We start from the raw sequence: 19,889 nt of genomic DNA, 5'->3' as shown, positions 1-19,889 counted from the left end.
AGCCAAAGTAAAGTCGGTTCAGCATTCTGTGCTCTCTGTTTGATTGAGAACCAGCACACAATGCTCTCGGCTGAAACCAGCTTAAACAAACAGTGTAGGGAAAAGTAAACAGTCAGAAAAAATCAATGGAACCACTTCAGGGAAAAGATATTTGTTTCGACGGTGTGATTCGACACTGCTAAAACAGAAAAATTACAAATGTCAAACAAGTTCTTATGTATTAAAATATGATTTAAATAACATGTATAGCAGTTTTTGTGATTGGCCTGCACACAGATTTTATTGAGAGACAGCACTCAGTTGGATTAGCTGTTTGTTATTTTTAGTAGCCTCTTTACTGAATAACAACTTTATTAAAAGGCAAACAGATCGGGTAGCTTACTGTAGTTAATATTTATTCATATCTCATGCAATACATCTCCATTTCAGTATCAAAAACATTGATCGTCTAGTCTAGAATTTCAGTGACTGAAGGCAGAGTGTACTCTACATGGCACCACTCTAAACACTGAGCTTTCCATTTGGCAATAGAACCACGATGCCAAAACGATGGTTACATTGTACACCTCATGAAATTATCTGCTTTGTACACATCTAAAACATTACACTGTGTAAAAATAGCAAATACACTAAAAATACAGACAATAGTTTATGACACGGACTGTAAAATAGCATCTTTATAGATTTGTTTACTGGCATCAGGAAACTTAAAAGGCATTCACTTTGGAAGAACATTCTCATTTTCCACAAATCTACAGTAAATATCAGTTAATGTAATGAAACCCTTGAGGTTGTTAGTCAGCAACGGTGTTCACATTTATTGGTTTTCTGACTCATTCCCCTGCTTACAGAATGGCGCAGAAAAACTAGAACTTGCAGCTCCCGCTCATACTAACATATTAAGCTCTATAATGGTGATGTGGATCCTGATAAAAAGGAACTGACTATAGTCTGTATGTACATTCTGTTGTCTACATCTGAGTAGCTAAATGATGAAGAAATGTGTATGTGAAATCATGTAAAGAAACTTGAAAAGGCTCATAGGCACTGCAGAAGTCAGAGCATTCTTGTATAACAAATCTAATTAGATACTTAAATAATCCGATAGAAAAAGAACATTAGAGTCAACGTAATATGGATTTGGGTAACATGGATTTGCAGAAACACATAATGTACTGAGTATATGATTTAAAAAAATGGAAAAGTATCTGAATTAATAATGATCTACTTTTTAAATGTAAAGAAATAAAGAAATAAAAAACTGAACACATTTCATCATAATGGTTGAGATTACTGATACCCAGGGTGTCATTTCCTAACTACTTTAGATTTAAGTTTAAGCAGGTTAGCATTTTCCAAAACTGAAAATGATCTACCAAAATGAAATTTTACTTTAAGTTTCTATTACATTGGCATAGACATGTAGATAAAAGTGAGAAACTAAACTTCATTTTCTTCTGTTTGCAGTTTCACAGTTCAATAATTGTGAGAACATACTGAAAACTCACCAAGTGAGATGTAGATATATAGTGCAAGTACCTAACTGAATTTCAACAAAGTCGTTTCTACTGCTTTGTCAAAAAAACAAAAAAAAAGTATGAAATTATAGAAAGAGTAAAGTAACATCTATAACAAAAACCTTATTGCAATGTAACAAAAGCTCTCTGTCTCTGTTTTTCCCAAGTGCGTGGAGGTTGACATCATCACTAGAGTGCATTTGAAAAAGGTTTAGCTTTTTGGGTATGCAGAGGCTCGAAAGAGATCCAGACAGTTTGCTGTGATGAGTGCACCAGTCAGCTGCCTCCACTGTCTGGTGGCAGGGTTTTTCATTTTGTCCAGGACCAGGTGCAGATCTTGGATCATGTCCCTGTAACTGTCTCCATAACGCAGACTCCAGGAGTACAGGAAGTCATAGGCAGGCTTCCACATTGACTGCAACAGAACAGGAAATAGGATTGATTTGTAAAATAAAGCTTACATCCTATTCACGCCTGTCCGAATTCCATGAGATCAGTACCATCTACTGTATATTCATTACTTGCTGTGTCAATGTATGGCTTTAAACTGACCTGGGGACCGACTTCTCCACTCCTCCCACGGTGTGGCGCGTCATAGCCGGCTATCTGAGCACTGGAGAGTTTTCCCATCTTCTCAGCGAGCTCCCGCCATCGAACCCCGAGCTCCACAGCAGTGGACAGGATGACCGTGTTCTGAATCAGCTGGGCCACTAGATTCACAGAGTCCATCTTGAGCAGGCCCTAGGATAAAAAAAACACAGAGATAAGCTACTACACACCCATGGGAAGCGTATGAAATCAGACTGTACAGGCTGTGAAACTGCTATAGCATGAGTGGTGGGTTGTGATTATTCCAATTTTTTCTGGGAATTTGCTGTGAAGATTTGTTATTTTTCTTATTTGAAATTTTAAATGCTAAATACACATATCCTCTTCCATTAACAATGTGAATTTGTCAGAAATTAAAATATATTGTTTTCCCTCTACTTACCACCATGAGTTCATGCAGAAACTTTTTCCTGCTCTTCTCAGTGTGACAGTCTTCTTTCAGCTTTTCCAAAACACAGGCCACCTTATCAGCCTGAGTTTCAGCCTGCCTCCGTGTAATGGTGTCCAGCGACAGGTTGCTGTACCCTAAAGCATCTGCAAAACCTCTCCAGTTGGTTACGTGCTCAGTGACCAGCGTCTGGATGGCAGAGTACATGTAAGTAAGCTTCTTGAACGGCAGCGTCATATTGTCCAAGAGGACCTCTGTGGTGATTTGAATGCCGGTGAAATCAATCACCTGGTCTCTGGTTATGAGCTTGACGTTTTTGCAGTGAACCAAACCAGTCCTACCTCGCAGAAATCCGATATACCACTCCTTTACCTTTGAATTGCCCACTGACCTAACGGTCTCTCTGGAGAGGAAAGCCACTGTGTCTCCCTTGAAGTACTCCAGAAGGTAGTCTACACGGGGCTGACGGAGAACTGACTTTAGCGCCACACCATACCACTGTAGGTTCACGGGTTTGTCTTCAAATTTGGGGAAATCTTGAGCACTTTCCTCAGGAATGGGTGAGGTTCTTGCCATTTCAGTCCGCCTTTCTATCTGCCTTGGCGCTCGCTTTTCTGATCGAATGGGTGCTGCAGGAGGGGACGGCACCTGGAAATGGGCAGCAGTCGTAGTGTTTGATTCCTTCACTTGTAGATCTAATTTAAAGGGAGTCATTTCTGTATTACCAGCACAATATAATGCAACTGGCAGATGCAAAACTGTTCCTATTTTGAGCTGACTTTGCCTCACTTCTTTCAGTTTGTCCTCAGGTTTGACTTTAAACACTGAGCTTGTGATGCTAAGTCTAACATGAAGGTCATTCAGCTTGTCTGGTTTAAACCGATGTTTTCCCCAAAGCTGCAGCACAAGTGGAGGCAGGTTTTTGCTGCCTCTACATATATCCGAAAACGGAAGCTTTGGTGGAACGTCCCTATGACAGCAAACCACTATTACAACCTTGAATGATGGATGGATGTACCTGGGACCATAAACTGCTACAGTGATTTGGCGGTCAAGGTAATCCCATACTGATGTTGCAGGGGGCTGGATTGCAGAGGCCTCCGCGACTGCAATCACATAAAAATGTGTCTTCAGGTCCTGGAGCTTCATCTGCATTATGTTCTTGTAAATGTAACAGTCGTCCACTTTTAGATAAGGTCCCTCTCTTTTGCTGGACACCATCCCGACCACAGTGGTCATCACCTGACTTAACGGGTCACTCTTCACCTCTCCGGACAGTTTCATCTCCAGAGAGATACACTCCTTTGTGTTGATGTTGCTGAGGACCACCTCTAGAAGCGGACTCATGGTGGTGATGTAGTTGTTATTGAGTCCAGGAGGAGGATCTAGCATTCTTTTCAGTGTAACTTCCTGGACTCCTCCAGGAGGAACATGGCCTTCCGGGATATGGATGCTAACTTCTGAGTCTGGTAGCTGTACCGAGCCTCCAGTGTGGCCGATCCTGCAGATAACCTGAAAGCCAGTGGCCTGGGTCTGAGCCCATCCAGGGCTCTGGCTCATCAGATTTAAGTCCAGGCATGAGCGGGTTAGCTGCCTGTGGCTCAGCCAGGCCATCTTATAGGCCTCTCTGTCGTTCTTTAGCCACTCAAAATCTGGGTTGAGCACTGGCCTGGGCGGTTTGAAGCTGTCCTCCCGTTTTGGCACTTTTCTCTCGAGACCATCCAGAATGTCTGATGCACTCCTCCATCTCCCAGATCTGTTGGTGACTTTGATTTTGTTTTCCAAAAAGTTCCCCACGTTGCCTTCATCTGAAGATGTGCTGATGGCATCATCGTTATTTGTGTCCGGATGTTTTTCATTGTCTCGTTTTACATTTGATGTGTTGGAAATGTGTTTGTCTGTGCTGCTGTATACAATGTCATCTAAGAAAGGGTTTGATCCCGATAGTTTGTTCCAAAAGGGATTTTTTGTCTGTGATGGATGAGCGACTTCTGGCTGTAAAAGTGGCCACTCGCAGTTCTGTGTGATTTGTGTCACATACCCACCTGTGAAAAAAAATTACATTATCAGTGTATTGTAATTTCAAATTTAGAGCACAAGCTGCTTATGTTTCAAAATGAGAATTTTACCATTCAGGTTGTCGCTTGTTGAGGTACTGTCAGCCAGGTCAATCAGCGTCCCCTCAGATTTACTCCGCATTAGACTGCCAACACGACGGAGGGACTTTGCTTTTCCAGCTGCCATATTTTCATCTGTAAGCGTACAAAAAATATAGTTTTAATTTCTCAGTTTTTTTCCTTTTACTAGCAGCTTTTACTAGTCTAAAAAAAGGTTACTTTTTCTCCTTACATTACAATCTAACCAGGTGTCCTGAAGTAGAATAAAATAGAAGAATGTCTACAATTCACTGGCTCCAGCTTCTCAAATTTGAATATTGGGTGGCATTTTTAGTCCTCTATCAATGTAAACTGGATATCTATGGGTTTTGGACAGTCGGTCGGAGAAAATTAAGCAATCTGAATATGTCAACTTGGACTAGGCATATTTCACTTCCAAATGATTAATCAAGAAAATAATCAGAAGAATAATTGATCACATTAATTGTTAGCTGCAGACCTAAACTTATCTGTGGACATATATTTTTAAATGCTGCGACACATGACAACAACAAGCCCCTACGCAATACAGACTTGTTGTCCCTCGTCGTTGTGAGTAAAGTTGTTCTGTCCCGGGTACGTGTCCTTCAGCAAAGTGAGCCCCAGGGTTTCTGCGGGGCTCTCCTCTTGTTACAGAAAACTGTCCCAAACGTGGAATCAAGCCCGAACTCTTCAGTCTATTACTTGTTTGCGTGGAAAGACACTACCCATTCATGACTTGTCACAGTGAGTCAGTCATTAATAATGTGGTTTCTTACACCAGTGCACAAAAACAGGTTGGTCTTGTCAAGCTTATGACACAGCAGTCGCTTCTCTGAGCACTTCTTGCTATGATCAAAGTGGAGTGCCACTGTCACTGTACCACTAACAGCAAAAACGTCTATTCTGATGAAATGCTGCATGGCAGGCTTACTCTGTGCGCGTCCTGCTGTACTTCCTGTGCTCAGTATTAAATAAACTATTTTGATCATCATCATGTGCATGTTTCATGTATTGATTCAATCAGCTGAAAATATTCTCAAACAAACATTCCATTTCCTCAGTGGTCCAGACTGAACAAGAAAAACTGACAAGCAGCACAGACTCGGACCTAAGAGAGCTCCAAGCTTCACCAACCACAGCCACAACAGTCACACTGACAAGTGCCAACGTCAGCGTCGCGACAGGTGTGTATATACTCTGTAGTTACATTATAATAAAGCAGACCTTTGCCTCCTATCAGCGAATTCCTATTCATAAAATTCGGGAATAGAGGGAATTAAATACGAAGCAAAGAAAACAAAGTTTGATCTCACCGTCGGCATGAGATGTTTGTAGTTTTGCTCTGGCTCTTCGTCAGGAGAAGAGGCCGATCCCTCATTGACACTTTTTTTTGTCTGCCTGTGAAGCTCGCCGCCTCGCTCTGCTCCGCTCGCTCTCAGGCACGGGGCATTTCGGGACTGGAAGTTTAAAACAACGCAGGAAAGCCCTCTCGGAGGAGTGGCCTCCCGTGGTCAACAACTACAGCACCCACAGTGCAACACTCCGTTTACGCGTGAGACCTCGCAACACCTGAAACTGAGCGATACCTGTGGTTTCGACCGGGGCCGGCAGGGATTGGTGGTGAGCACGCTGGAGGGCAGCCCCCCCCCGGAGGGAAGGCCACCGCCACACGCCGTCGGGGGCCACCAGCTCGACGAGGAGACACACGGGATAGCAAGGTTATTCCGCTCAGTTAGCAGCTAGCCCGGAGGCGTTTCTTTAGCTAAACGCACTCCCACTGATACAGCCTCTGAGGGTCCACGCGGCACTGGCAGCATTTGGCAACAGAAGCTCTTAGAATTGTTATGTGACATTAATAAGCCGGAAATAACAAAAGAAGGCCAAGTGTCACACCAGTATTTCTTCCTCTTCTTCTTTCTCGGCCGTTCATTCGATACTCAGTGACGGTGTTTGCTGGGGTTTCATTGATTCGACTGTGCCTCATTATCACTGCTGTGCTGAGTGAGTGGAGATCAAATGGCGGAATGAGTTGAGAGATCAACAGATCTTAATCCCATCAAAGACCAAAGTCGTGTTATCTCACTCAGCAGGTCGTACACATTTGCTGTGATGAGAGCCAGAATAGATCACTAACTGAGACGGTTACATCATATTTGATCTTTAGGGAGGGGGGGGGGGGGGTGTGACAGGAAAACACTCTTTTTGACTGCTCACAGTTTAAACCCGGAGTGCAACAGTTGCATGCCGGAGAGTACGAGAAGTTCTAACTCCAAATATCCCTTTGGGAGAAGCTGACTGTTTGTGTTACTGTTATCTTTTGCCTATGAATATCTTTGCTAAGGTTGAAATGTCCCTTCAGAGCTGTTGTGGTCTTTGGATGCAAGCCCTGGCATCCAGAGGCGGTTGTTCTCAAGGAATGCAACTAAGCACTCCTGAGTAGATTATGAATTTTCATGTAGCAAATATGGTCAGTGGCTGCAGCAGACTGGACTTTAGCATGGCCAATCAACATCCCGTACTGCAGAGGTCAAAGTACTTTCTATACCATATGATTGAGCATAAAAACCCATTAAATCTAAATTATATTTAGTTTTTTTTTGTAGCTGAATTTCGTACTCCCACTTTCATACTATCCTCTACTCTGCATACATGAGGTTGGTGTTAACTTCTTTGCATAAAATAGACTAAACCTGGATACTCCTCACATTCCAGCTGAACACAGTTGCAATAGTTTCATCCTCAGCACAGTCTGATAATTCTGTAGCAAGTATCTGAAACAAAGGATTACGGTACATCTGTGTGCATATTCTGCTCCCTTGTGGCTGCTTTGAGAATGTAGATGGCATGAGGCCGGTAACATTCACTAGCTTTCTTATTTTCCACAAATCCCATGAAAAAGCCACAACTAACAATGAAGTGATTGTACTAGCAGGTGTTGTGTGTGCATCCAAAGCTTGACATAGCTTATTCCTCTGTGCCATAACACAGAAAAACACATTAGTGTTGCAAAATTACTCCCGTCTGAATAACGCTTGCCTAAAACTACATTGCCTAGCTGTTTTAGGAGGTTCCTGAGCCTTTTTTGAAAGTGCACACGCTGAGTCACTGCCACACTGTCGTGGCTTACTGGGACACTTGAATAAAAAAGAGCCTTTGTTGATGTTATTAGTAAAACCTAATAACATTAACAATGGTGTTACACAGATCTTCGGAATGAGGCCCTTACTATTTGTCTTTATACTTTAACAATCTGCTCTTCAATATTCACATTAACTGTTCATTGTCCCTTATTTCGTCTTAATAGAATAGTAGTTTCCTTCATGCAAATACTGTTTTCCTACCTCTTATGTAGTTTTACTTCTTCTCTAAATCCTCTTTGTTTGGGTACACTATGTGTTTAACTTTACAAATGTCTTTTCTTTCTGTGGCAACTTTAACACAATTAGAATCAGTCACATTTTTGTGTATTTGTGCCTTTTTCTGCACAATTGGGGCAGGAATCATTATGTTATCTTATATCAGTCTGTCCGTTCCTCCCCAGATCTTTCATTTTCGATTCAGGAAAAGATTTCCACCAAGTCTTCCATTTACAGAGTCAAATTTGGGTGATTTTCAAGTTTTTAATAGAGTTTTTAATGGCTAATATAACCCGTTATGCAAACCCACTTTAAACCCCCTGAATATTGAAACACTCTGCTACAGTTAGAATAAAACAGTTTCTCTGAGAAGTTTGTGTGTTTTGCATAAATTTAAACAAGTAAATGGAATTTAAGGCTGGAAATCAGAGCTGGTGTCTGAAGCTTACACATTTGTGCCACTTGGTGGAGCCATTTTTCTGCAGTTCAATTGGGCAGACGTCAGGTTTTTTTTTTATCTTCAGTCAGAGGGTGGGTCGAGGTTGTGTTTGTCTGTTTTAGATTTTCACAAATCCAACAAGTAAGCAGAAGAAGAAGTAGTGATTGAAGAAAACTGGCGGACACATGGTTGTTTTAAAAGACCAAACTAGAGCTGTGTAAAACTTGGTATACTGTATGTTCTATACCTATGAGCTGATGAAATACACACCCCAACAGGTACTAAAAGGTAAACGAGCTGGCATTCAGCAGCGATGAAGCTTTTTGATGGCCAAACAGGGAATCGACTTCTCTGTTACTATGCAACAGTCACATTTCAGTCTAATTCTGCCACATTGATCGGGGCTGCAACTAAACATTATTTTTATTATCAGTTAATCTGCTTATTATTGTCACGATTGATCAATCGATAATTGGGTCTAAAACATCAGAAAAAAGGGGAAGAATGTCGTCAAATGATGCAACAGTACAGAGCCCAAAGATATTCAGTTTACCGTCATGTAAGACAAGGAAAAGCAGCAAATGATAGCATTTGAAAAGCTCGAACCATCAAATGTTTGACATCTATCCTTGAAAATATACTTAAATGATTAATCAATTATCAAAATAGAAAAACTGTCTGTCGATTGACTAATTGATTAATCGACTAATGATTGCAGATTTAATTGTGATATTTGATGTTACAGATTTTCCAGTATATATTGCTGTACAGCGTTTCTTATCTGTCTGTGTCATATTGATAGGGAAGCTTTGGTAAACCTATTTGTGAAGGTTTACATTTGGTTGGGAAAAAAAAAAAACTTAAGCTCTGAACTTTTTTTATAAAGGCCAAAGAAACGGAGAAAGCTGGTACCACCTTCACCAGGAGGAAGGCTCGGGCCTTACCTGCTGGCTTGAATCTTCATCCTGGGTGGAGATCTGCCACTTCCTTGCTGTCTTCTTTGAGGAAAACTTGGGTGCATCAAATGTGATCATGTCTTTTAACCTCAAGTCATGCTCATTCTGGTTTATGGGAGTTCCAACAGCCTCAAGGACTTTGGGGTTACATGTTTTTGTCTCTCTTTCATTGAAGATGTTCCCTCAGAGGCTTCTTTTCAGGTAGAAAAGTCGTTCATTTAGATTTTGTAGTGGACTTTTATGTATTGATTTTATAAACGCGGACGTAGTGAAGTCATTAAACTGAAGTTACAAGTCTAGCAAACCTGCAGAGCTTCTCACATTGAGATTGAATCTATGGGTATTCCACTCAGTCAGACAGGTGAAACACCACCTGTGACGTAAATTAATTTAAATTGCTGAAAACATTGTATAAGGGGCATCCCTGTCAGTGTAACAGCAATTACTGTTAATTATTTTGACTAAACGCTGAACCTTGTCAAATTGCCTTTCCCAGGAGATTGGTTGGTTTGATGACAATGACAGTGTGGTTGGGGGGTTTTAACCACAAAATTGGCCACAGATGCATCATCGGTGAGAGGTGTTACCGAAACACTATGATTTGCTGGTAGAGCTAGAAAACCCACCATATCTCCTCATATCAGTCGTGGCTGGTATTTCCATGCAGACTCAGCCAAGACTCTCGTTCGGTTTAAATTTTATTACGCAGAATACAACCTCAAACTTCACCCATACATCCAAATTTGTATTATCCAGTGTAGGATAATATTAATTTGCTTTCCCATTTTTCTCTGTGACTGCATTACACCTGGATTTGGCTGCCTGCACACCGTTGGCAGCTCGTCCTCCTCATCCTGGCGTCCATGCCCTTCCTCTCTGAGGCCTGTTTAATTCAAATGAGGGCAGCGGCGGGACATTCCTCTGAGGACCAGGTGATGCTGCAACAGTCTGGGAAGGTGTTAATAACATCACAACACAGGGCCATGCACTCTGAGACATTAGGCCAAAATGATTCTGTCCATATTTAATGATTACCTGTTTATACTTTAGCCATCTGTTGAAACGGTTGAAAAGCTCAAGACTGTATTTCTTTTTTTTGACAGAGAATCTCCCAAATGTTTAAGTCCTAAATCTGTCAGTAAACGATATTTACACATTTTAAGTTTCTGGTAATATGGTAAGTCCCCAGTTGACTCTGTTGGTGAATTTGAAAATGTTTTCCTTTATGTCTTAAATAAACCTTAAATAAACCAGTATGAAATAAAGAAAAAAAAACTAATGTTAAAGAGAAGACTTGACTTTTTTACCAAGTATTTTCCCCTCAGTCCGTTTGTGTGCGAGTACGTTTGCTCTCTTGACTGGCCAGCAGTCTTGTCCCTTACCTTACCAACAGTAAATGCAACAACACAGAAAAAATTGAACCATCTTACAGCGAAGACAACATAAAGCCTGTAAACACACAGAGCATCCAGCTAAAAAAACCCTTGAGCTTACTCTCTGTAATCAATTAATATTTTTTATGAATATTAAAGCTGAAGTTATTCGAGGGCCTTTTTCACTCAGCTCTTAGGAATCTGTTCACGGCAAGTTTTAAATGTCTCTTTAACCCAATCCCGAATGCCAGAGTGCTTCAGTGACCCAGCAAATGCAGAATTTCTTCAGTCAAAGTCCATCTGCTCTGCTCTTTCAGTGTTTTTTTTTTTTTTTTTTTTCCTCCTGAACTTGGCTTGGCTTGGCTTTTAAATTTGACTGTTGTCCCTGCAGCATTTCCTGCTTGACTGCACCACCGCAGACAAAGTATGAACACAGGAGAAGAGGCGGGAGAGGAGCCTACGAAGGTGGAACTTAATCCATCTGAGTATGTATGTGCACATGTGTCTGCAATAGTATGTTTTAGTTTGTGTAAGAAGGTGAAATAGAGAAAGGAAAATGAAGGCAACTAAATGTTGGTTATAACATATTGGGGGTTTTTCAGAAATTCTGTCAGAGACGGTGGGTGATAGACGCAGAGAATATCTATCAATCTGATGAGATGTCCCAACGTACTGCCAAATGAGCCATCCTCTGCACTGCGGGGCAAGAGGGGGAGTGAATGCAATTTGAAACACAGGCACAGCAGAGTACATTCAGAAGTTCTAATGAGCCTCTGTCTCCAGACTGTCCATCAGCCCTGACTGGCACACATCGAAGTCAGACCTGTAGCACTTCATCTCTTTATCATCCAAAATTCATCGGTGACTGAAGACAGCCAGGAGGGGGGACCGGGCACTTGTGATCAGTTATGTTGCCCTTATTAATTCACATATCTTGTCACGTGGAAACAGATATCAGGGTTAGTCCCATGTGTTCATCTCTGCTGTTGCAATTGTCGATATCGAAGCCTCAGCTTTTAGTCTCAGAGCACTGAACAAACCGGCAAAAGCGTAAGAATTCTTTGGCGCAGCAACGCTGAAAGAAAGCTCGCTAAAATGATTCTGAATAAGCGTTCCGAGCCACCCAAAAATAATTATAGATCCAAAAACCACAAGTTGTTGAGGGTGAGTGGATTCAAGGTTGGGCTTTAATTGCTGTTATTTGACGGGGAAAGCGCTAGATGGCGCTACAAAGCTGTGCATAAAAAGCAGACTAACGGAAGTTTGAAAGATACTGGCTTTAGTTTACTCCTCACTGTAATTTCATGAAACAGGAAGCACTTTGACATTCTAGACACGGATAAAATAAATTGAAAAAACTATCTTATCAATGTTTATCTTTTTCTTCTAACGCAGTTAAAAGGATCCGGGCGCATCGATACGCACGCTACCATGTATGACTGGATGCATAAATTTGACGTGTTAAAACCCCAGAAACAAGGGGGGAAATAATTTAATTGTAAGTTATAAATGGTAGAAAACACAAAGTCCAAGTTGCTTGCATAAAAGGGAAAAAATGGCTTAAGTGTTCGACATCTACCGAGGTATTTAAAAAACTTAAAATAAATAACAAATGTAAATAAATTGCTATTAAATAAATGTATCCATGTAGTATAATTTGTAGTTTCTGAAGCATACAGCCCAGGGATCATTTTGAATTTCAATAATGGGAAGGCGATTAAATCTAACGACAGATCAAGTCAAATTAAACCCAGCCTAAAGGGGAACAGGGCTCCTCGCCACGAAATCCCTGTTTCTTAACTTGTCTTTATTACACGGTTTGAATATGTACCGACTGCTGTCAGTGATATACGCAGATAAAAGTTAAGGCTAAACCCGCTGTGCGTTTATTAACAGCACGATTTCCACTGAACCAAAATCCAGGTGTGTTTTAGAAGAATGTCCGCTGAGCGCACGAAAGTTTGATTACAAAGATAAAAAACTTTGTGCTAAAGTTGGTGGCTTCGTAATTTTGTAAAAAAACAAAAAACAAAAACCCAACAACAACAAAAACAAAACAAATAAATAAATAAATAAAAGCAAAAATAAAAATTATTTTATGTTCCTCTGGAAATGCGGTAAATTAGGTGATATTTACCAAACAGTAATTAAAGTTGAGTAAAGCAGTGGCTTAACACAGTTGGACCTGTGGTTTGATCTGTGTTGACTCTGGCCTCAGACAAGTTTGAGGATTCATTTTCGAGGTCAATGGAAAAAACAAACCTAAAGCGAGAATAACGGAATTCAACCTGAACTTAAATCCCCATAAACAGGGACTTTTTCTTTTCCTTCTTTTCTTTTCTTTTTTTTTTTTTTTTAACCAGATGCTCCATTTAATTGCTCAGTCGTATTAATGAAATTTAAATTAATTTCTAGGCGAGGCCCTGATGTTGCTGCAGGCCGCTTTTTCCACCTTGGCCTGAAGAACCCGGAAAAACCACCATCTGTACACGAAGATCATGAAACTCGGTATCTACAATATTCCACATTAATAATAGAAAATACGCCATGTCTTATAATATAAAATAATCGATTCTAGGCAAATTATGATTTCAAACTTTGTCGTCTGCCGGTGAAAAATAGATTTTATCGACTCAACAATCAAACAAACTGAGTCGATCAACTGCTTCTGAATTCATACTGACTTTATTGAGTGGCTTACATAAAAAGCCATTCTCGGAGGGAAAAAAAAAATATCATTGTAAAATTAAAATCACTTTACAACATGCTTACTTAAATTAAATGAGCGGGTAAACAGTAAATGATTTCAAAACCGTACAAATAAATTCAAAGTGCGCCTAATGATAGACCCCTAAATACAAGAAAAGTCGTGGTTAAATATAACTCCCCACATTACATTTCATATCATGTCAAAGAAAAATCCAAGTACATTTCCGTATATTTTCAAATATTTACTAGAGTCCATATACAACTAGAAATACCTATACAAAATCGTCTCCTGGACAAATACATTACTCACCTTTACATTGGGCTGTAATTATTCTAACCTACATTTCTCATTATATACAACACATTTTGCAGCGAAGTGAAGTGTGAGTAGCCTCGACGGGCCTACTCACCAACCTGGAGCACAGAGTGTAGGCTGTGGAGCGAAATAGCACGATATGATGTAAACCTACAACTGCTCCTTTCTTATCAAACGGTGGATAGGGTCAGACAGATACAGGCTGGTGAAAACCATCCCATCCCCATATCTCACCAAAAAAAAAAACAAAAACAAACACTTTCTCCTGCTCGATAATAAAGTGCCAGAGTTTGGTTTTGAACAACATGAGGGACAGCAGTAACACAAATTTGCAGCCCCCTTAATTTTTCCCACAGCAGTGTTTTTCTGGAACCCTTTCCGTCTCACTCCCTTGGGAAATAAAACATCGAGGGTACTCGGGATCGGGCTGCGAAGAAAAAGTTTCAGCCGTGCCCTGCCCCAGTGTGCCCACAATAACTCGATTACACTTTCACACCGCAGATGTATTAATGAGAAGTTTCTGATGGTACAGCTATGAACTTATGCAATTAGTAGTCTTAAACACTTGGAAAAAGTCAAAGGAACGTATAGGCCTATTTTTTCTCATTAAGTGACAACACTCAGGATGAAGCATTTCGCGTACACCAAAGTATGTCCCCCTTTTATGTCCCTCTCGGACAATTCCACCGCGACAATTTGCTGCTTTACAGTTTTCGCTTGACCGAGGGGGGGGGGGGGAGTCTTAGAGGCCGTTCATGCCCACTCCCGGGGTTGACTCCGGTGGGTGCAACAGGTCGGGGGAATGGCACGGAGGGCTCCCCGGCGCGCTGTGCTCGCTGTCGGTATCGCTCCCCCTCTTCCCTCCGCTGCCCCCGGAGCCGGAGCCGGCGGATCCCCCGGCGCTGTGAGTTTTTACATGTTTACTCAGGTGGTCGCTACGCATAAATCTCTTGTTGCACACCGGGCAGGCGAATCTTTTCTCCCCGGTGTGCGTGCGTAAGTGTCGCTGGAGCTCGTCGGAGCGCGTGAACCTCTTCCCGCAGAAGAGCCAGTTGCACACAAACGGCCTCTCGCCGGTGTGCCACCTCAAATGCGCCTTTAGGTGCGACGTTTTCCCGTAAACCTTCCCACAGCCGGGGATGTGACAGCTGTGGAGACCCTTTCTCCGTAGGCTGGCGCCCGCCGGTCCCAATCTCTCCGCCTCCTGGCAGTTTGGACAGTCGCAGGTGGCTCTGCCCGAGTACCGGCGGGCAGATGACCTCGGAGACCCCGCTAAAGATGCAGGTGGCCCCCCGGAGAGCATAGTCCCCCCTGCCCCGGCTAGTGGAGAGGGGCTTGTGTCCGGGTAAGAGGATAGCACCGGCTTGAAACCGTCCATCAGGTGCTGGCCGGTTGTCAACAGGTGTGGAGAGGGACTTGTGCTGAAAGCAGAGTGACTTAAACTCGAGTAATCAGAATTATATCCGCCCAGGGGAGAGTGCAAGGAGGTCTGGAGTCCACCGGAATGTAAGGACGTCTGTAGTGCTGCTCCATTAGGGTTCTGAACATCAATCCATCCCGCTCCCACGTCCCACCAGGCAGAGGCTCCGGTGGTCCCGACCTCTCCTGTGGGGATGCCGGGGTGAGACGATTTGAACCAGGACTCGTAGGGATGCGCAACGCTCATCCTCGGATAGATGCCCTGCAGACTGTCCACTGAGGTGTGCACCTTCGAGATGAAAACCGGCTGGTGGCTGGACTCTTGAGAGCTGCTCGAGACGGAGGCTTGGAAAACAGAATAGTCGTTTCCAAAGTGCGAACTAGATGAGGTACCAGACGTGAGGGAAAAGGCACTGGATCCAGTGGAGCTGTTGGTGCCGAAAGAGTCCGAGATGCCGGATCCATTACGGGACACCCCGAAGCCGGAAAGGCCGGATCCGAGGCTGCAGCTGCTCGCCGCGGCTCTTTTCCACGGGTGGAAGCCTTTTGCGAATGACGAGGAATTATCCGAAATCGTCGACGGCGAAGGGCTCGGGCTCCCTATTTTGTTACATGTCGCAGCTAACATGGCTAAAGGAGTCGACCCTAACCTCGGCTCCTCCTGAAAAGGACAAGGAAAGCTGTAAGTGGCATGTCAGTCGAACAAGTTGAGCAGGTTCACTACAGACGTTTTAATGCAGCATTTCACCTCGAGAGAGAGAGAAGGTTAGAGGAGGAAATTGTCGTTTGCCCAGTTTGAGCAGATGTCTAATGAGATGATGATGGTTTGATTCTTTTTTCTTTTAAAGTCTGGAAATCATTACAGTAGGTTATTACCGCTTCCTACCTGGACGAACAAGAAAGCAGACAACCGAAATGCGACACACGGGGCTTACAAACGCATGCCGGACGAGGCACCGAGGAAAGCATGCGTGTTTCGAGCACCAGCGCGGAACTCCGAGCGCGTCTACACAGCCTCGGCTCTCTCAGACGAGCCGCTCGCTGAAAAATGTAAGCGACGCGCTGGCCTGGCTGTTACTCCGCGGCCGCCGCAAGTTTAATCCCCCCTCCACCGGACAATGACAAGAACTAATTAAACCCGTAAGAAAGTCCTTTAGACTCACCCCTAGAAGTGAAGTTGCCATCACACAAAAACACTGCCCTCCTCAGAGGATCTTTTTATATTTATGAATCAGAGCACTGTTTTTTTTTTAGAGGTGTGCAATACAATGATGCGTTCCGCCCATTCTTCCACAATTGTAGGCTCCTCTCCGGCTTTGAAGTGCCGCTGTGACACGGGCGACCAATCAGGGGGCTCTGTCCCCGCCGCACCGCCGCACACTGCCGTGAGGTCATCAGCAGAGCGCCTCGGACGGCTCTCCGCCCTTCCCCACCCCCGACCCCGCCGCCGCCGCCGCCGCCCCCTCCGCGATAAAAGACAGCGGAAGGAAGGTAAAGTTAAATGAGAGTGAATTAGGAAGGAGGAATTAGGGGGCCACTTATTGAGATTTTACAGAACACCGCATACCATAAATTAAAGGGAGGGGGGGGGGGGACGACGACCTGTGTCCGGGGATGTAGTTGGTGGTAGAAAAACAACAACAACAACAACAACGACAACAAAAGGCTGCTAAACTATGACTGCACCACCACCAAAAAGGCAAAACAACCACCAGGAGGAAAACGTAAATAAATGAAAACTAAACTCAAACTCAAAAGTTGCTTTTTCCATTTTCAAATCACTCAACCCAGAGCGTTTCCACAAAATATAGACGTGAGTGAAGTTTAAGTGGTTCAAGCGCCACCTCGTCCCTTTGCATGTGTGTTGACAGATTTCAGAGCAGCATTTGACCTTTTTAATCCGCTCAGGTGTTTGATTTTACAAGAATCTCTCCGTGCTCTCTTTTTTTTTTTTTTTTTTTTTTTTTTTGCATCTTGCTCATATCAGAAACTTCTCCTGGCTCTGCTATAATTTACCCAGCGGGACTTTGTATGTTTTTAACCTCTTAAGAGTTAATATACACAAACTATTACACGAGATATAAAGGCTGCATTGTTCTGGTCGCGGGCCTATATTGCACCGGCTCAAACTTTCACATTACAGTAATTGCGTTCAATTATCCTGACAGTTTTGATTAAAACTGGTGGACGGTGCATTCCGGAGGAGGACCGGTCATTTTGTCGTGGGCCATGTTCGTCTAAAACAGAAGATGATGAAGAGGACGAGGGGCTGATGCAGTTGACCTTGGAAAAATTTCAGAATTACAAAACTCAAAAATGGAGAATTTTAATTTTTTTTTTTTTTTTTTTTTTAGGGGTTATTGGCAATATAGATAATGTCGGCGCCGCACGGTAACTGAGGGTGTTTATTAAAGTAAGTGACTGCGCTCTGCGTCAGACTGAAAATAAAGGTGATAAGCTAGTTATACTGAAGAGGTTCATCACTTTGCCCGGTGACATCTGTTAAACCTACAGTGGAAGCTCCTGTTACATAATAAGAACTTGTAGGCAAAACGTGTGTTGAACCCCGGGACTCTCTGTGGGCGCTATTAGCATGCAGTGTGCACTGGAAGCATAAATTTCATTTGAATTTCAAATTTAATAACGCAGGAGGTTTTTAATCATCCGCAGTTTTATTTGTTTGATATTAACATGCTTATTGACCGGGTCTGTTGACCAGCTTGGTCATTACAGGACAGGGAAAAGTTAATTAAAACGACCGGGGATTATTCATCACATCATCTGCCTAACCCATGTCGCTTCCTTTATTACACAGCGTGATCGATGGACTATCTGATTAATTCTTGTGTTTCTAGGATTGGACAACAGCTTTTTGGATTAATTTACACCGCTTTACCTTCAGCTGTTAAAAAAAAAAAAAAAATGAAGGAGTACAAAAAAAAACAAACAAAAAAAACAACTAAAACAGCCAAAATGATTCGAAATGTTGCAGAGTTAAAACACAAACTCCGGAACAGGTGCAGCAACACTGTACATGCAGTTATCCTCATTATTATCCTTATACGTGTGTTAATCAGTTGCCAGTAGTTACCAGCATAGAGACATTTTTTTAAAACAATTTTACTGACATGTGCTAAACGGTTAATTCAATACCTCTCCTTATTTTAAGTTATTCCGTGCTTGCTCTTAAGGTGACGCATCAAGTGTCGATTTAATTATTTTAGGAAAAATGAGAAATCACGATAAGGCATAAATTTATATAAAAGCAAGGACAGATTTTAGATAATCCGGGAGGGGGAGAAAAAAAAAACCCCGACTAACACACACACACACACACACACACACACACACACACACACACACACACACACACACACACACATTCACTTGTCTTATTGGCGTTGCAGATAAGAAAGAAACTGTATCGATCTGTTCGTCGCTCATTCATTATTTTATTTCCGTCAAACTAACCAATCACCCGGGCCATCGCGAACCCCGACAACCTGCGGACGTTATGTAAGCCCGTTTAAAGGCGAATAAAATGTGACAAAGTAATGGAGGGAATAAAACCCACATACCGTGCTTGCTCCGCTCCGCGGTGCAGCGATTGACCCGCGACGTCTGCTCCCGGCAGAGTAGAACACGACATCTCCTGCAGCCGGTGCGACGGTGGACGGTGCCAGATAAATGTTTACACTGGCGATTCAGTTAGGATTAACTTTGGAAATTTCCGCCGAGCCCTGTTTCCTCTACACGCACACGCACACACACACACACACACTCGCGTATACACATATTATTGGCAATTGAAGTTCATATTTCAGCATAAATCAGGCATACATCGGTGGTGACACCGCTTTTCCCCTCACCTCTCAGAGGGGATGGCCATTCATGGTTTTAGTGATAGTGATTTTACGCATTTGGAGAGCAAGGTATGGGCTTGCAGCTACGGGGGACATGCTGGCCTCTGGTGACAAACGACCAAGTGATCGTGCCAGCAAGACTGGTGTCAGGGGTCAGTGTGATAGCTCCGCGACAGGAAACGTCCTGCTGCCGAAGCCGCGGAGGTGCATTAGATATTTATTCATCCATGTGTACTTCGGAATCGGATTGTCCAGCCTATTCTTAGACCGCATTACATCTCCCCCCCCAAAAAAAAAAAAAAAACCAAAAGCAAAAAAAAAAACTGTTTTGTTGCCTGTTGCGTTCAGCAGCTAGAGGGTCGGTCCCAGTTCATATGGTGTGCACAGGTTGTTCTTATGGCACGGCTGTAACAGTAAGCCGCGTTGAACAGATGTCCCCATTGAAGGCTTTCTTCTCCTACACACATGGGCTATATTACCATCATGAAATCAAACTCAAAACCTGTCCCTTTCGCCACCATAATGACCGAGTTATTCTGGGCCGCTGAGCACGAACAAAGTGTGTTCAATATTGCGTGCTCCAGAATCACTCCGCTTAGAGAACCGAGGAGAAAGGAGTCAAGCCGGAGATGCAGAACTATACTTTAATGTGGAGATTTACATAGCAACTCGATAATCTGAAGACCTTCCTATCAGAGATTTTCCTGGAGGAAAGCCGAAAGTAATCACTTGTGGCTTTCCACCGCAATTAGAAGACCACTGTGGCTCAGACAGCATATAGTCATAATTACTCTATTTTTCTGCAC

General features: G+C 42.8%; 2 protein-coding genes and 1 long non-coding RNA gene across 3 annotated transcripts; 1 reads left to right on the top strand and 2 right to left on the bottom strand.

Moving 5' to 3' along the window:
- Positions 1-18: 18 nt before the first annotated feature.
- macc1 (MET transcriptional regulator MACC1) lies at positions 19-6,082 on the bottom strand. Its single transcript, XM_040116704.1, has 5 exons — positions 5,966-6,082; positions 4,644-4,766; positions 2,509-4,559; positions 2,070-2,258; positions 19-1,932 (listed from the first exon to the last, which is right to left on the bottom strand). The coding sequence occupies exons 2-5, from the start codon at positions 4,756-4,758 to the stop codon at positions 1,729-1,731; spliced, it is 2,559 nt and encodes an 852-aa protein (XP_039972638.1). The 5' UTR covers positions 4,759-4,766; positions 5,966-6,082; the 3' UTR covers positions 19-1,728.
- A 210-nt stretch (positions 6,083-6,292) lies between these two features.
- On the top strand, positions 6,293-12,218 carry LOC120784523. The gene is made up of 4 exons (XR_005706455.1): positions 6,293-6,370; positions 10,243-10,335; positions 11,168-11,261; positions 11,379-12,218. It is a non-coding gene; the product is annotated as an uncharacterized LOC120784523 (long non-coding RNA).
- Positions 12,219-13,461: 1,243 nt separating this feature from the next.
- On the bottom strand, positions 13,462-16,521 carry sp8b (sp8 transcription factor b). The gene is made up of 2 exons (XM_040118097.1): positions 16,384-16,521; positions 13,462-15,881 (listed from the first exon to the last, which is right to left on the bottom strand). The coding sequence occupies exons 1-2, from the start codon at positions 16,402-16,404 to the stop codon at positions 14,544-14,546; spliced, it is 1,359 nt and encodes a 452-aa protein (XP_039974031.1). The 5' UTR covers positions 16,405-16,521; the 3' UTR covers positions 13,462-14,543.
- Between the last annotated feature and the right edge of the window lie 3,368 nt (positions 16,522-19,889).

Source organism: Xiphias gladius, chromosome 22, assembly GCF_016859285.1.
Source record: "Xiphias gladius isolate SHS-SW01 ecotype Sanya breed wild chromosome 22, ASM1685928v1, whole genome shotgun sequence".
NCBI lineage: Eukaryota > Metazoa > Chordata > Actinopteri > Istiophoriformes > Xiphiidae > Xiphias > Xiphias gladius.
This window is presented reverse-complemented; position numbering and strand designations above follow the sequence as displayed.

Coding starts and splice junctions, on each gene's coding strand:
- macc1 (XM_040116704.1), bottom strand. CDS start 4,758: ATGGCAGCTGGAAAAGCAAAGTCCCTCCGTCGTGTTGGCAGTCTAATG. Junction 4,560..4,643: donor AACAAGCGACAACCTGAATG/GTAAAATTCTCA, acceptor TTTTTTTCACAG/GTGGGTATGTGACACAAATC. Junction 2,259..2,508: donor TTCTGCATGAACTCATGGTG/GTAAGTAGAGGG, acceptor TTTTTATCCTAG/GGCCTGCTCAAGATGGACTC.
- sp8b (XM_040118097.1), bottom strand. CDS start 16,404: ATGGCAACTTCACTTCTAGGG. Junction 15,882..16,383: donor TGGCAACTTCACTTCTAGGG/GTGAGTCTAAAG, acceptor TGTCCTTTTCAG/GAGGAGCCGAGGTTAGGGTC.